Source organism: Tupaia chinensis, unplaced genomic scaffold (assembly GCF_000334495.1).
Source record: "Tupaia chinensis unplaced genomic scaffold, TupChi_1.0 Scaffold000361_2, whole genome shotgun sequence".
Classification (NCBI taxonomy): domain Eukaryota; kingdom Metazoa; phylum Chordata; class Mammalia; order Scandentia; family Tupaiidae; genus Tupaia; species Tupaia belangeri.
In genome coordinates this window covers 1,688,694-1,704,317 of record NW_006159858.1, presented here as the reverse complement: position 1 = coordinate 1,704,317, position 15,624 = coordinate 1,688,694, and the positions used below count along the sequence as shown (strand labels likewise).

At 39.1% G+C, this 15,624-nt stretch overlaps 2 protein-coding genes across 4 annotated transcripts in view; one reads left to right on the top strand and one right to left on the bottom strand.

Annotated features, from left to right (window-relative positions):
- Positions 1-3,151: 3,151 nt before the first annotated feature.
- Positions 3,152-12,797, bottom strand: MAIP1 (matrix AAA peptidase interacting protein 1). Of its 2 annotated transcripts, none has more exons than XM_027773619.1 (5): positions 12,274-12,797; positions 7,597-7,668; positions 6,626-6,752; positions 4,985-5,086; positions 3,152-3,644 (listed from the first exon to the last, which is right to left on the bottom strand). In XM_027773619.1, exons 1-5 carry the CDS (start codon positions 12,724-12,726, stop codon positions 3,616-3,618), a joined length of 783 nt encoding a protein of 260 aa, XP_027629420.1. In that variant the 5' UTR covers positions 12,727-12,797; the 3' UTR covers positions 3,152-3,615. The 2 variants fall into 2 exon arrangements, with proteins under 2 accessions (XP_027629420.1, XP_006153050.1); XM_006152988.3 differs by having other exon boundaries at positions 3,154-3,644; positions 4,985-5,132.
- A 167-nt stretch (positions 12,798-12,964) lies between these two features.
- TYW5 (tRNA-yW synthesizing protein 5) overlaps positions 12,965-15,624 on the top strand; it is a 24,568-nt gene continuing 21,908 nt past the window's right edge. For both annotated transcript variants that reach the window (XM_006152987.3, XM_006152986.3), the window contains exon 1: positions 12,965-13,118. In XM_006152987.3, the coding sequence (XP_006153049.1) occupies positions 13,041-13,118 (78 nt within the window). In that variant the 5' untranslated portion in view covers positions 12,965-13,040. The remainder of the gene's footprint in view (positions 13,119-15,624) is intronic.

Sequence of the window (15,624 nt, the reverse complement as noted above, 5' to 3'; positions counted from 1 at the left end):
TTTGTATGTGTGTGTTTGCCCAAAATCCTGAAAGGAGAGAAGAGACTGTGGTGTGACTATACCCCATCAGGGATTCTTTTTTACTGTCTCTTTCTTTCTCTCTCACCAATGAGTGCCCATGCCCTCTGGCAAAATGTTTAAAAAAGAAAGAGAAAGAATAACAAAATGAGTTAGTGCTCTAGAGACTTCCAAAGTTATCCAATAATGTTTTTAATATTGAGAGTTTTGCTAGAAAATCATGACTTTTTAAAATACGTGACATGTTTCAGTTCACAGAACCATTACTTTTTAATTTTCATATTGAACCATCTTACCTAGTGGACACCCTTTCATGTTAGCTCATGTCCTTTCAATATTATTCCAGTCATCTTTGCCATTGTTTGCTTTCACGGCCAAGAATCTTTCTCAGGTTAATCTTATTTTCTGCACAGACTTGGAATTGTTCCCAAAGCAGCAGGGTTCTTTTTATGGGACACCACATACAAAGACCATAACTTGGATATCAGATACACGCCTCCCAGCTTTACTGATATACAATTGGAAAACAAAAATTGATTCTAAATCACACTTTCCCAATTTAAAATCTTGGAATTATATGGGGCCGGCAGGTGGCCTGGTGGTTCAGGTATTGGACTCCCACATGGCCCACATGGTTAGAGTCCCAGACCTGGTGACTTGCTCTCTCTTTCCCCTTCTCTCACTCTCTCCATCTCTTTGTCCAAATTATGAATTTAACTGGCTGCATTTTTTTCCTCTTTCATATTATGTGGCTTATCTAAGTATTATCTGGGTCTGTGATGGGATGGTAGCCTTGAAGATCTCTGAAATGTCTTTGTGGGCCTCAAGACAATGGTCTCATTGTCTTGCCCATTAACAATGGACTCCCTCCTATCAATATTAATTTCTTTAGCAACAGGTTGGGTGGCCACACTCTTAGCATTCTCTAACACATTTTTTTCATTCTCTGCATGACCAGGCTGTAAAATTTCCAAATCTTTCAGTTTTGCTTTCCTGTTATTATAAACTCTAAGATTAGATGAAATTACATGATGATTAGATCTAAGATTAGATAAAATTACATGAAGATTAGATATAAGAGTAGATGGAATACAGATTAGTTCTCTTAGTTACAAAAATAGAATCATTTCAGCATACTTTCTGCAATTTACTTTTCTTGTTAATCATTTGGCTGCTATAAAATTTATTTAGGTATAATTTGCATAAAATATATACAATCTACATACAGTAAAAATGCTATTTTAAATCCACAATTTGATGAGTCACAACTGTATGAAGCCATGTAATTGCCACTAAAATTAAGATCTACAAGCTCTTGCCACTCCTAAAACTTCCTTTGAACACCTTTGCAGTCAAGCCTCCCCAGCCCACACCCATCATCCCAAACCTCTACCTCAGCCCCAGGCAAATATCAATTTACTATCATTATAGTTTATAAAGTTTTACATAAATAGAATGATGCAGTAAGTAAATAAGTCCTTTTTTTCTCTCTGGCTTCCTTCACTCCTTGTATATCCACTCATCTACTGAACATTTGGGATCTTTCTATTTGGAGTTATTTAAGAAAAAATGCTGCTATGGACATTCATATACAAGCCTTTATATAGATACATGTTTTCACTTCTCCTGGGGACATACTAGGAATAGAATTGCCAAGTCCTATCGTAAGTGTATATTTAACTTTATGAGAAACTGCAAAATTATCTTCCAAAGTGACTGTAATATGTTGCACTCCTGTCAACAATGTATGAGAATTCTAGTTGCTCCATATCATCACCAATATTTGGTACTGGCAGTTATTATTTTTATTTCTGCCATTCTATGAGTTTACAATGGTATTTTGTAGTTTTTGTTTTCCTAAGGGCTAAGGGGATTAACACCCTTGGCAATTTGAATACTGTTCTAGTCCATTTTTTTGTTGCTATAATGGAATACCAGTCTGGATAATTTATAAAGAGTAAAGGTTTATTCAGCTCAGTGTTGGCAGGTGGCGTGGTGGTTAAGGGTGCTGGACTCCCACATGGCTGACTACGGTTCAAGTCCCGGACCTGGTGGCTTACTTTCTCACTTTCCCTCTTTCTCTGTCTCTCTCTGATCAAACTGGAAAACAATAATAATAATAAAGTTAAAATAAAAAATCTTAATAAAAAAAAAAGTTGGTATAAGGGAGGCTGATATTATCCTACAGGTTACTGAGGTGCTGGGGTTTTTTTGTACTTTAGTATGCTTTAAGTACACTGGCCTTTAGTTCTGCAGAAACCGATCTGCTATAATTTCATCCCTTCCTTCTCATCTAGCTAATAAGCATAAAAATGAAACAGAAGCAGTGGCTTTTAAAAATAACTCTTACACATGGGGGCCAGCAGGTGGCGTGGTGGATAAAGGTGCTGGATTTCCATATGGCCAACTGCAGTTCAAGTCCCAGACCTGGGGGACAAGCAGTTAGTGTAATGGCCATGTTGCTGAACTCCCATGTAGCCAACTGCAATTCACGTCCTGAACCCGGTGGCTTAAACTTACACTGGGCACATGTGAGTGCATGCCAAGATCCCAAGAGGAGAATGGATTGCAGCGTGGCCATCCCCCCTGGGGGTGATTTCTTACTTTCTATCTCTCTCTTTCTGGTGAGTGCACATACCCTATAGCAAAAAAAAGCTTCTCAAAAAAAAAAAAAAAAGAAGAAAAAAGTCCTGGACCTGGCAGCTTGCTTTTTCAGTATCCCTTTCTTCCCCTTTCTCTGTCTCTGTCTGATCAAATTAAAAATAAATAATAATCAAAACAAATGGAATTAAATAAATAATTCTTAAAAAAAAAAACAACTCTTACACATACTTGGATAAATGTTCTGGCTACAAATAAAATATTTAAGACCTATTAATTCAGAGATGAGTACTTTTTTTTTCTTTTTTCTGAGAGAGAGTTTTTTTTTTTTTTTTTTTTTTTTTTTTCTAAGGGCTTTTCATTTCCCAGAGTTTTTTTTTGCTCTAAGGCATATGCATTTGCCAGAGACAGAGAGACAGAAAGTGAGAAATCACTACCAGGGGAGATGACCACACCATAATTCTTTCTTCTCTTGTGTATACATATACATGCACCCGGTGTGAGTTTCAAGTTGCCAGGTCTGGAACTCGAACCACAGTCAGCCACATGGGAGTCCATCCAGTACCTTAACCAATTATGCCATCTACTGGCCCCTATAGTCTTTTTATAAATACCTACTCTATTATGTCTATAAATTATAGCTTGTGTCTAGTGTGTGTGAATAGATATACATATATTTAACATTGGAAATGATACTGAATATGACACTAATAATGTGTTATTGTTGTACCTTTTTTTTTAATTTGGCCTCTTTTAAAGACAGTGATAACAATCTGTGGAAAATGCTTTAATGTATCATGCCAATATAATTCAAGGAATATTTCAAAATAATATAAAAGTAACCCACAGACTTGATTAAGTGAAGATCAAATGATCCAAAAAGTTTTCTTCCTTAGTTTTTCACAGCAATTACTAACAGTCCATAAGCTGATTTTTTCAAGAAACATTATTCCAATAACTTTGAGTGTTCAATCCGTGTAATGTTCCAGTCGGGCTTTACTCCTTGTGTAAACTCCCTCTGAAATCTATAAAAAATATTGCAAATAATGTGAATCTTACATCATCCCAAGTACTTGATGGATAATTATATGCAAGTGTATATTAGAGATAGTTTTTAAGAACAAGCTAATGTTACTGGTAAATCAAAATCTGAGCAATGAAAAAGTTCAATTTACCAATATAATCACACACACAAAAAAACCTCCAAACTGAACAACATTCTTAACTAAATTGAATATTTGTAAGAGATTAATCTACATTCAACATCTGCTATGCTTCTATAGAAATTTGGATATTATTCTGTTATTAAATACGAGCTGTCACAGATGCCTATTATGTAATATAAGGAGAAATAAGCTGAACTCAGGTGATTCAAACAGCACTTTAAATATATAGCTTAGAATATAGAAAACTGTTTTTAAAATAAGTTATCAATCTAGAAATAAATAGTGGTATTTGGTTTATATACATTAAATCAATCATAAAAATAACAGTGTTTATCAGCTGTCATGGTCTTAATAAAGCACATCAGAAGAGACAGAGTTTAGTATTAATGACAGTGACCTTTAATTATAAATGATATCTTATAAAAGTGACTACTCAGTAAGTACTTAAATATATAGATTATTTTGGGGAATTACAAATAAAACAAAATTAAGAAAATTTTTCCTTCAAGAGAAGTGAAAAACATGAAGATACAATTCTCTTTACCTTAAAGAAACAAAATACACTTTCTCATGTCATTTTTGGAATTTGTTGTTTGAAAGCAAGCTTACATAAATTTGACCAGTAGGCTATGGCAGAAATGATGTTTTAATTCTGGACACAGCCCTTTACTGGTCTAGAAGATTCTACTTTCTGTATCTTGAAATCCAATCTTTACATTGTAAAGGATGTGACTAGTTTGAAATGACAAGCTCAAGGCACAGAGAGAGGCGCAGGAGAATGAGAGAGCATGGAGAAGGCAAGGAACACCCAGGTGTCACCCATGTGCATGAAGATCACCGTGGAAATGAATTCTCCAGCCTCTGTCACTCCAGTAGACACCAGGTAAAAGAGGAAAACCCCATAGCTGAGCCTTTCCAACTTCCTGAGCAGTAAAATAGCAGGCAAAATGAATGGTTGTTTGAAGCCACTGAGTTCAGCAATAGATAGCTGAAGCAGCATTTAATTAAATTCAGCATTACCTCTTTCTAACTTCTGAACACTTCTGTTTCAAATCCAGTGTGTCTTTATGACCTTTTCTCTTCATAAATAACTTGTCAAATTTCAATCCTTGTCTTCCTAAAGCTTCCTTTAGTTTTCATACTTTCACACTACCTTCCATTTCTGGAGAAGGGAAACAATGAAATGTGATTACACTTACTCATAGCTTGCACTAAGAAGTTGTTTAGTTTCCACGTTCTGATCCCCCAACTTAACCTGGAACACACTAGCTCCACGTAAAGTTTCACTGGGGATGTTGGCACTGGTTAGATACCAAAAGCACATCAGGATGTTAACAAACTTCCTTCCTTAGAGAAAAAACATACACACACACAAATACAAATCACAATAATCCATCATCCACATTTTCAAAATCAAATCAGCAATTGGCTGTAGTTATACAGTTGTTACAGATCAAGTGTTAGGTTTATTTTGGTGTCATTTAAGATACCTGCATTGATACTCATTATTGTTAGGAAATTCTCTTAGAGCTTACAACATACTTGCTTTCTTTGTTGCATCTCAGAACTACTATTTCCCTAATATACCTTACTAAGTGTATTACATGGATTACTTCCCATTTGTGGCATTTTCTAAAATTTTAATAATCTTATGACAGATCTGTTGTCAAACCAAAAATGAAGGAGAATTTGAGACATAGGAGCAGCTCATCTGTAAGTGCTGCTGTGCTCTCCAGGGAATTAAATATTATGTTGCTCGGAAACTCATGATGCATTTTTCTATGTTTCTCTATGCAAAAAATGTGTCATGACTTTCCCGAAGACCCAATAGTAATAGGGATAAGTTCTAAATAGAAAGGCATGAGAGCCAGACTAATAGTGTAGGGTTAAGCCCTGTGCCCGGGAGCTGGAAAACCACATGGCTGAAAGCAGTTTGAATCTTGGCTCCAGTGGCTTAAAAAACACACCACATGTTTACATGTGGGTCCCTAAAATTCTGACAGGATGGAAAATTGAAGGAAAAAGGCTTGTGATATAATCATGGCTCACTGGGGTGTGTTATCTCTGTCTCTCTGATAAACCCTCTGGCAAATCAAAATAAAATGAAAACAAAATGGAAAGCCTTAAGAAACTACTATTATTTCTTATTTCTTGAGCCAGCTGGTGGCACTGTGGTTAAGGTAGCTAGATCCCACATGGCTGACTGCATGTGGACCGGACAGCTTGAGAAACATACTGGGCATGTGTGTAAAAATGGAGGAGAAGGGACAGTAGCATGACCATCCCCCATGGGAGCTGCCTTCTCATTTTCCCTCAGTGATTTCTGACAAAATTTTAAAAAGGTACTAACAGAAACTATTACTATATTTGAATTCTTAAGAGCTAGGCCTTTATTTTTATTTGTATAGTTAACTGCCAAAGGTTACACGCACTCACCAGATTGAATAAGAGAAAGAGAGAGAGAAAAAAAAAACTCCACCCTCAGTGGGGTGTGACAATGCTGCAAACCTTCTTCCTCCATTTCTCCAACCTATCAGGATTTGGGGCCTATTCACACATGTGCCTGTCATGTTTTTCAAGTTGCCAGGGAGGGTTCTGAACCACAGTCAGGGACGGTTCTGGCCACATAGGATCTGGCTTTCTATGCACACTGCTTAAACTGTTGTGCTACAGAATCAGCCCTCAGAGAAATAGTTTTAAAGAATGAATGTATAATTTTCTTTGAAATTCTATAAATACTTGTTTATACAGATAAAACCCCACTATTTCCTGATTCTCTGCGACTTTAGCTTATCTGGACAGTTATGAATCATTTAGAGTTGACTATGTTTCAGTATTACCTTTCTCATCATAGTAAATGGAGATGTCTCCTGTTGATGTATATACAATTTCATCTATGTCAGCAGCAAGGGCATTTTTATGATTGTCAGGTAGTGAAGTAATCTTTTCTCTCAATATATGTAGCACCTGAGTTTGGAAAAAGTAAACCACTGGTTCACCAATTCAAATTTTAAAATCTTTTCAAAAAGTAAATTTTATCATGAAACAAATTTTTTAACCTATTTTAAAGTTTACTCATCTTCAAAAACAAGGCTGAAAAGCAGCTAATCATTTAATGAGATAATCCTAACAGAACTATATAAGGGCAACTGAAAGACATCCCATTTACTTACTTACACCTTAAATAGCAGGAGTCATTCCATGTTTTAACATGACCTAAAGTATCCACAGGGACATATCCATGGACTCTACTTTGGCTGCTGGCACACACATCCATTTTTTATTTTTTTAAGGTTTTGGCCATAGGGTCTATGCACTCACCAGAAAGAAACAAAGATAGACAACGAGAGGGAAAGTGAGCAATCACCCCCTGGGGTGACAGTAATGCTGTCATCCCTTCTCCTCTATTCTCCTCCTAGGACTGTCGGCATGCAGGCATACGCACTGGTATGATTTTCAAGCTGCCAGGTCCAGGACTTGAACCATGATCTGCCACATGGTCGTCTAGAGCCCTAACCACTATGGTACCTGCTGGCCCCGCTGGCATGACTTTCAAGCTGCCAGGTCCAGGACTTGAACCATAATCAACCACATGGTAGTCTAGAGCCTTAACCACTATGGTACCTGCTGGTCCCACTCACACACTTTTAGGTCCTAGGAAAGTCATGATATGTTTTTCTATTTTCTATGCACAATGTGTCATGACTTTCCTGATAACCCCTATTTTTAATAAATAAGGAGAATGTGTATCATTCCATTGCAAAAGAGTAATGCATTTATTTTTTAAAGAGGAACGAAAAACCTACTGTACCTCTTTGGCCACAAGTTCTTCCAAAAGATCAAATTTACACTGCGACAGCAATTTGGATACATGAGCAAATGCCTGGAAAAGAACAGTAGTGGGAGCATGGTGATAATTATTTCAAAATACCACACAAAACATCATATAATGCTCATACTGCAAGGGCCAAGTATAGAAACACTGTTTCATAGTGAAGGTGGTAAACAAGGTCAAATACTAATATATCAACGTTAGGGATGACACCTTCAAAGTTGGCTGATTTTTCTTTTATGGCCTTCCCACATATATGGTAGTAATGAGTTAATTGCTAATTATACATCTACTTGCAGAACCTGGGAAATGATAAGTGTACACACCAGATGACTCAATAAAAATCCTTCTGTATTATTTCCTTTTAAAATAAAAATGAAGTAAACATCCACCAGTTATATAACCCACTTCTTACTCATACACAGACAGTAGCTGGAAAAGTAGACTGTATCAGGAGTCTAGAGATTTGGGCTGCAGTTTGAACTTCAGTAAGCTATAAGGTTAAGTTTGGGAAAGTAGGAGAAAAACATAATGAGTTTACACAGTCTACAACAGGGACCCTAACACTGAAGTATGAGGTGCTATTTTAAAGACGGAAAAAACCCAAATGCAATTCTCCATATTCCTAGCAATGAAAAAATGAAGGTATAATTTAAGACCCTATCTGTCTTCAAAGTTCCCAGTCTTTAAAGATTGGGGAGAGAAACAAGTAAACTGATAAGTTCAAGAATCATGACAGTTAAGAACAAGATGATTTGGGAGGTACAGAAGAGCCACCTAACCAGAGAGAGATTCCTAAAGGAGGTAATATCTACGCTGAAATCTGAAGAACTAGCAGGAGAAAGGGGATATACAGGTGGAACGACAAAGACTATGACATAACAGTTATGTGATGCATTGGGAAACTCCCCCTCCTATGTTGAATCCTTAAACCCTACTACTTGGAAATGTGACCACGTTTACAGATAAGGCCTTTAAGGGGGTGATTAAGTTAATATGAGGCCATTCGGGTATACTGATTCAAGGAAAACACGTGGACGCAAAAGGAGTCATGAGAAGTCTGTGTAAGAGACTGTATAAGAGCACAGCAAGAAGAGAAGTCATCTGCGACACAAGGAGAGCGGTCTCAGGAGAAACTGAACCTCTGACATCCTCAATACTGGTATTTCTAGTGTTTAAACCATCCAATCTATGATGCTTTACCACAGCACTAGCAAAACAATATAGCAATGGTGCTGAACTCTGAAAAAATGCACGTCTGAATGGATTCACGAACACTTTATAACACTTTAGAGACAGGATTCAGAGATACCGTATTTTGGGAAGCCTTTGCGTATACAGATGGGTGATACTTTGGGTAAAAGAAACAAAGACTGTAACCATCATGTTGAAACTCAATCCTTAGACTCTAGCATGTGTGGCCAAGGAAGATTACACCTGAGCAAATTATCCTAAAATGTAATAATGAACCACTAGGAAGCTGCTATGAAGAGGCCTGAATAACACAGGAGTGTCCAACCTCCAACTCCTCGGAAACAGCCCCCTTTTTCATAGAAAAAGCTAAAATGTACAAGTGAGGTATAAGGGAAAAAAAAGGGTGTAGTATTCCAGTAGTAACAGAGAAGGTACTGTACTTGTCAATAGCAAGCAGCGTCTGTGGAGCTGATAAGGCTGTGTAACACTGGGCCAGTATTCTCCTGGCTCACAGGATCAATAAAAGCTTACCTAGATTGTATTTAGCCATCGCAATCTCCAGTGGAGGACCAAGACTGCTTGTAGAGCAAGTCCTAGGACAGTGAGCTTCCCCACTTACTAGTTATGCATCCTGGAGCCAGTCATTTCACATTTCTAGAATTTGCTCTCATCATTTGCAAAGAAGGATTAGACTAGAAAAAAGCATCTTTTCATTTCCATGTTCTATGATTAAAAAATAAAATCATAATAAATATGATCCAATTGATATTCACAAGCCAAGATAATATCTTATTGCTGGGAGAAATAAGCCTGAGAAGAAAGGGGAGTAGGGCCCACTAGGAGAAGATAAACTAGTTGAGTTTTTGTATAGATTATTCTCTTTTTTTTAAAGAATTATTTTATTGTATTGTATTTATTGTCATTTTATTTTATTTTTTTGAAGTTGACTAGAGAGAGAAAAGAGAGAAGGAAAGTGAGAAAGGAAGCTGCCAGGTCCAAGGCTGTGTAACACTGGGCCAGTATTCTCCTGGCTCACAGGATCAATAAAAGCTTACCTAGATTGTATTTAGCCATCGCAATCTCCAGTGGAGGACCAAGACTGCTTGTAGAGCAAGTCCTAGGACAGTGAGCTTCCCCACTTACTAGTTATGCATCCTGGAGCCAGTCATTTCACATTTCTAGAATTTGCTCTCATCATTTGCAAAGAAGGATTAGACTAGAAAAAAGCATCTTTTCATTTCCATGTTCTATGATTAAAAAATAAAATCATAATAAATATGATCCAATTGATATTCACAAGCCAAGATAATATCTTATTGCTGGGAGAAATAAGCCTGAGAAGAAAGGGGAGTAGGGCCCACTAGGAGAAGATAAACTAGTTGAGTTTTTGTATAGATTATTCTCTTTTTTTTAAAGAATTATTTTATTGTATTGTATTTATTGTCATTTTATTTTATTTTTTTGAAGTTGACTAGAGAGAGAAAAGAGAGAAGGAAAGTGAGAAAGGAAGCTGCCAGGTCCAGGACTCAAACCATGGTCAGCCACATGGGAGTCCAGCTGTCTTAACCACCCCGCCACCTGCTGGCCCCTGTATAGATTATTCTCAGGCCCTAGAATTACATGCATCCAAGGGAAGGCACAGTTGCATCATGAAACTTAGTAGAGAGGTTTCTGGCCATTTCCTTCTAAATCTTAAGTATTGAAGAACTGGCTAGTTTGATTTTAACTAGTATGCTCAGTAACCACTGACTTAAGAAAATCACTAAATATTGCTATATGATCCCAGACATTCTTCTTAAGGAAGTCAGAATGGTTAACTACACAAAAACACTTAGATAAAGCAAAAGTGGGGGCCAGGGGATGCCACAGGAATGACAGAACTGGACCCTTACAGGAAAGTCTCTGGTTCATGTCCAGTGGCCTCTCTGTGCATGCAGGGCATGTTGCATGCACCTGTAATATGGGTCAACTTAGGCTGGGAGGTGGACTATGACAGGAGGACCCTCTTGGGTGTGCCCCCCCTACCTCACCATGGAAGAAATAAATAAATTTAAAAAAAATCAAAAGTAGGTACATTTGATGAAGGAGTGCAGATGCTGCTTAGCAACGAGGGAGGCTAAAATAGTTAACAGCTAGAGGATGACTGGGATCACCGAGTGACTCAAAAAGGTCTCTAAGCAACACTGTTCAGAGCAAACAAGGACTAGGGTCTGAATCCTACCCATGGTGGGGAGATGATTTCCATTCTTTACTGACACATAAGGGAGTTGGTAGGGTCACAGATGTGTTATGAGGTGAACAAGCTCACACATCATCAGTGGGCATTGTGGAGAACACTAGGATCACATAAATGACCTTTGCATGGATAAAATATATTGAGAACTGACATGAACAAGACGTTTCTCCCTTAGTTGTGATGCCGAGTTAGGCATATTAATCAAGCTTGTTCTTTTTTTTCCCCCTTTAAATAAACTCATACATAATCAAGTGCAGAAAGCAGAAATTAATACCGGTATTGATCTCATAAAACTGAAAACATTTACAGTAATTTATAGCTAATAGTTTAAATATATATAAAATGGTCATGATTATGTAAATAACCTGAAATAAATCTGAAGTAAAAATATCAATGCCCAGCATACAATTAATATTGTAAAGGCATTAGATTGATGATGTGATTTTAAGATACTCTGGAGGTATGAAGTGGGAAATAAATTGTGATTTCAACGTTAATGAAGAGTTCTGCAATGTTTGGGAATGACAAATTCTTTAAAGAGAGTCAAGAGAAAGTACAGATGGCCCTAGAAAAATGAACGTACACACAAAACATGCAAATAAACAGGACCGAAGTGACCATTATGTGGTAAAGATACGTCAAGGTTATCAGCCACTTATCAGCTAAGTATTCTCAGTGCACCAGGAGCTGTGCACTTCTCAGTGACCTGGCAGTCGAAGCAAATTCTTGGAAATGGTTAAAATTGCTTCTTTCCAGTTCAGTCATTAAGCAGTGTGGGCGAGAGGAAAGCAACAGAGCTCTGACAAAGAGCTAGCAGAAAATTCTGCCTCTCTACCCAAGATGACATGATAACCTTTTGGAAATTACCTTGTTTATTCTTCACAATACTCTTATCCACTATACATATATGGAGTGTCTGCTATGCGGGATGTACTGGCTTCACTATGTTACACATATGAAAAATCAGGCTCGGAAAAGGTAAGCCCCTAGAGCTATTAAGAGGCTGAAATGACCTTTGAATCCAACTGAGTGAAAACCCGTAAAGAGAAAAGGTACGTGGGAAACTTCGCCGGAGTCTCACCCTCTTCCTCGGCGTTAAGTGCAAACATACACTAGGATGGAGGGCTCTGTCTGGCCCACTACACACATTTGATAACCCAGGAAACACTTCTGCTGTAATAGCTGAATGCGTAAGAGACACAGGTCAAGCAGGGAAATGGACAAACCTGCTTCGCCCCCTCAGAGAACTCTGCGATGCTGAACTCTTTGTCGAAATAGGCCCAGATAAGGAAGGAGTAAATTCGAGTCCGAACCCAGTTGATCGGGTTGGAGAATCCTAGGATGATCATCTTGGTTTTCTGGCGTGGCTGAGGCTGCTCCTCAGTGCTGTAGCTGCGCAGAGCGCAGGGGGGAAAGGAAGCGAGGGCTGCGGGGAACCGTCCTGCAGAGCTGAGAAGGGGCCGCCGGGGCGCCGGAGCAGGAGGCGCCGAGGCCTCCCGGGCCCAAGTGCAACGGGAAAATGCCGCCACTCCCGAGCCGAAGCGGAGGCTGCAAAAGCAGCAAAGTCCGGCCAGGGGCAGCCTCAATTCAGCTGCACCTGGAGGCCGGAGTCTGGTGGCTCCGCGGCTAGGAGACCTAGAAAGCAGCAAGCGAGGTAGCAGACGTGCAGCCAGCGCCATCTTTATGACCTCTCACCCCTTCGATTGCCTGTGCTGTACCAAAAGGAGGCCGGTGGGAAACCAACTCAGATAAGTGAGATACAGCAAAGCCGGCTTGTTGCTGCCACCTCTGGTGAGTCCTACTCAGCCGCGCTCTCCAGCCCACAGCCCATGCAGGATGCTCCGGCTCTCCGCCTCGCGTCTGCAACCAGCCAAGTCCGCCGGCCTCGCGGACCTTTTCTCTCCGGGTCGTGTTTCCGAGCGGATCTCGCGCTGAGGAACACGTTGAAGCCGAAGTTCGGAAGCTTTTGGGAAGAAGGCGGGCGTGAGCAGCGATGGCTGGGCCGCGCATCCCGGTACCCCGGCTCGAGGGCGTTTCGCAGGAGCAGTTCATGCGGCATCTCTACCCACAGGTGAGGCCCTCGCGCCGGTCCGAACAGCGGGAAACCAGTGAAGACAGGTCTCTACCATTTGGGCCGCTCGGAACTCATTTCTTGCTACTCGGTGTGGGGAAGAGGCGGCTGGCAGGAAAAGATGACTGGTTAGCGCTCAGGTCAAGAAGAGAGAGGACTAGTGAGACATGACTGAGCTGGCTCTGCTGTTAAAATTTCCAAAAACAGCCCCACGTTTCTGGGGAGCAAGATGACCGCGGAGAACTGAGCTCAAGCAAGAGGCGTTTTGCCTAAGCCCTTCGCTTTCTGCGAAGAGAGGTCTTGCTTACAGCTCTGGTGACAAGGAAGGAAAACGACAGATCAATATCTCTGGTGAATATACACGCATAAATTCTGGTATCCGACAGCATATAAAAAAGATTGTACATCACGACCAGGTAGACTTTATTCCAGGGATGCAGGGGTGGTTCCACATACGCAAAACAATAAACGTAATACACCATATCAACAGAAAGAAAAATCTAAAGCATATGATCCCATCAATTGATGCAGAAAAAGCGTTTGATAAAATACAACATCCCATCATGATTAAGAATCTTAGCAAAATCGGCATAGAAAGGTCATTCCTCAACACAATAAAAACTATCTATGAAAAACCTATAGCTGACATACTGAATGGGGTAAAGCTGAAAGGTTTTCCACTAAAGCTGATTCAAGACAAGGCTGTCCACTTTCTCCATTCCTTTTCAGTATAGTGCTGAAAGTCCTAGCCAATGCAATTAGAAAAGAGAATGAAATAAAAGTCATTTAATTAGGAAAAGAAGAGGTCAAATTATCTCTATTTGGAGATGACATGATTGTATACATGGAAGACCCAAGGGTATCCATGGAAAAACTGGAATAAATAAATACAGTAAAGTAGCAAGATACAATATCAACATAAAAAATATATAGCATTTCTATATACAAAAGGAGGTCTAAGACCATGTGTATACACAAACCTTTCAGAACAATTATTGGTTAAAGCTGAGTCAGTTTTAACATCAGCCAAAAGCCATGGCATGTATCAGAGGACAGATGAAGTCAATCACAAAAAAGGTATAGATTGAAATACTATGTTGTCTTAAAAATTTTGCATTTGAAAAATGCAGTAAAAGTTGGGAACAGCAGATGGCATAATGGCTATGTCGCTGGATTCCCATGTAATCGACCGTGGTTCCGGACCCAGTGGCTTAAATTCATACTGGGCGTGCGTGTGTGCATGCCCAAGAAACCGAAAGGAGAATGGAGAAGGGATTGCGGTGGGGCCATCCCACCAGGAGGTGATTTCTCGCTTTCTGTCTCTCCGTCTCTCTCTGTCTATCTGGCAAGTGCATGCGCCCTATAGCAAAAACCTCTCAAAAAAAAAAATGCAGTAAAATTCAAGTTAAATTTTATATTATAGCAAGTCCTGGCATTTGTATTGGTAGTCACACACTTTGTTCATTTGTATACCATTTTAATAGTATGATTATCAGGGGAGGAACTATAGGGTAATTGTTCTAAATTTACTTCTTACTCTTAGTGCAACCGGATCTAAGTAAAATGTTCTGAAGCTGATCAGAAACTCAATAAGCTTTAAAAACATACGGCTATGTTGGGAAAAAATACAGGTATAGTTAAAAAAAAAAAGCATACCAAGCAATCGTGAGGTAGTTTGTTGCCTGTGATTAAAACAGGGGTCAGGTTTAAGATATAAGTGGTGAGTGATTACTGTATAATTGCACATGTTGGTAGGGATGGCTATCCCATATTTTGTGTATTGTATAAATTATTGTAGCTGCAGGTAAATATTCTAAATTAGATCCTATTGCTAAGGCAAAAAAGGAAGGAAGGAAGGAAGGAACTCTAATTGTGGCCACAAGGCAGGTTTCTTCCTCATTCACCCTACCTCCTGGTCTTCTGCCAGATTCCCTAAGTTCAATGCAGAATCCACCACCCAGCTCGTGGTACAAATCTGTCTACTCTGAGTAAATCAATTTGGAGGTGCAACTTTTCAACAGGGCAACAGAGAGACAAGTAAGAATTCCTCCAGAAAATTCCATTGGTCTTGGGTCTTTAATTAACCTGGGTTGTAGTTTAGATGTTGGACTCTTACATGAGTAATTTAAGCCTTAGTTCTTCAAAAGAAAATTCAGAAATATTAAGAGAAAACAGGCATTTTTACTTTCAGTGCTTTGGAAGGGAGTCTAGACTTCAGAAAACCAGAATAGGGGCCCAGTACATATTTAAGGAGAAAACATACACAGGGTTACAGTAAGCCTGTTAATTATGGCGGGGGTGGAGGGGTGGGGGAGGGAGGAGACCTCTTATTGACATTAAAAAAAAAAAAACACTTTTGTTGACATTAACATCTGTAAGTTTTGAGTTCTTTGTATTCCAAATGTCAGGAATAAAGTTTGTTTATTTATTTTATAGTTAGCAACCTATAGGAGAGGATTCATGTTTTAATTTATTTTGGGGACTAGTGCTAGATACATTGTTTTTG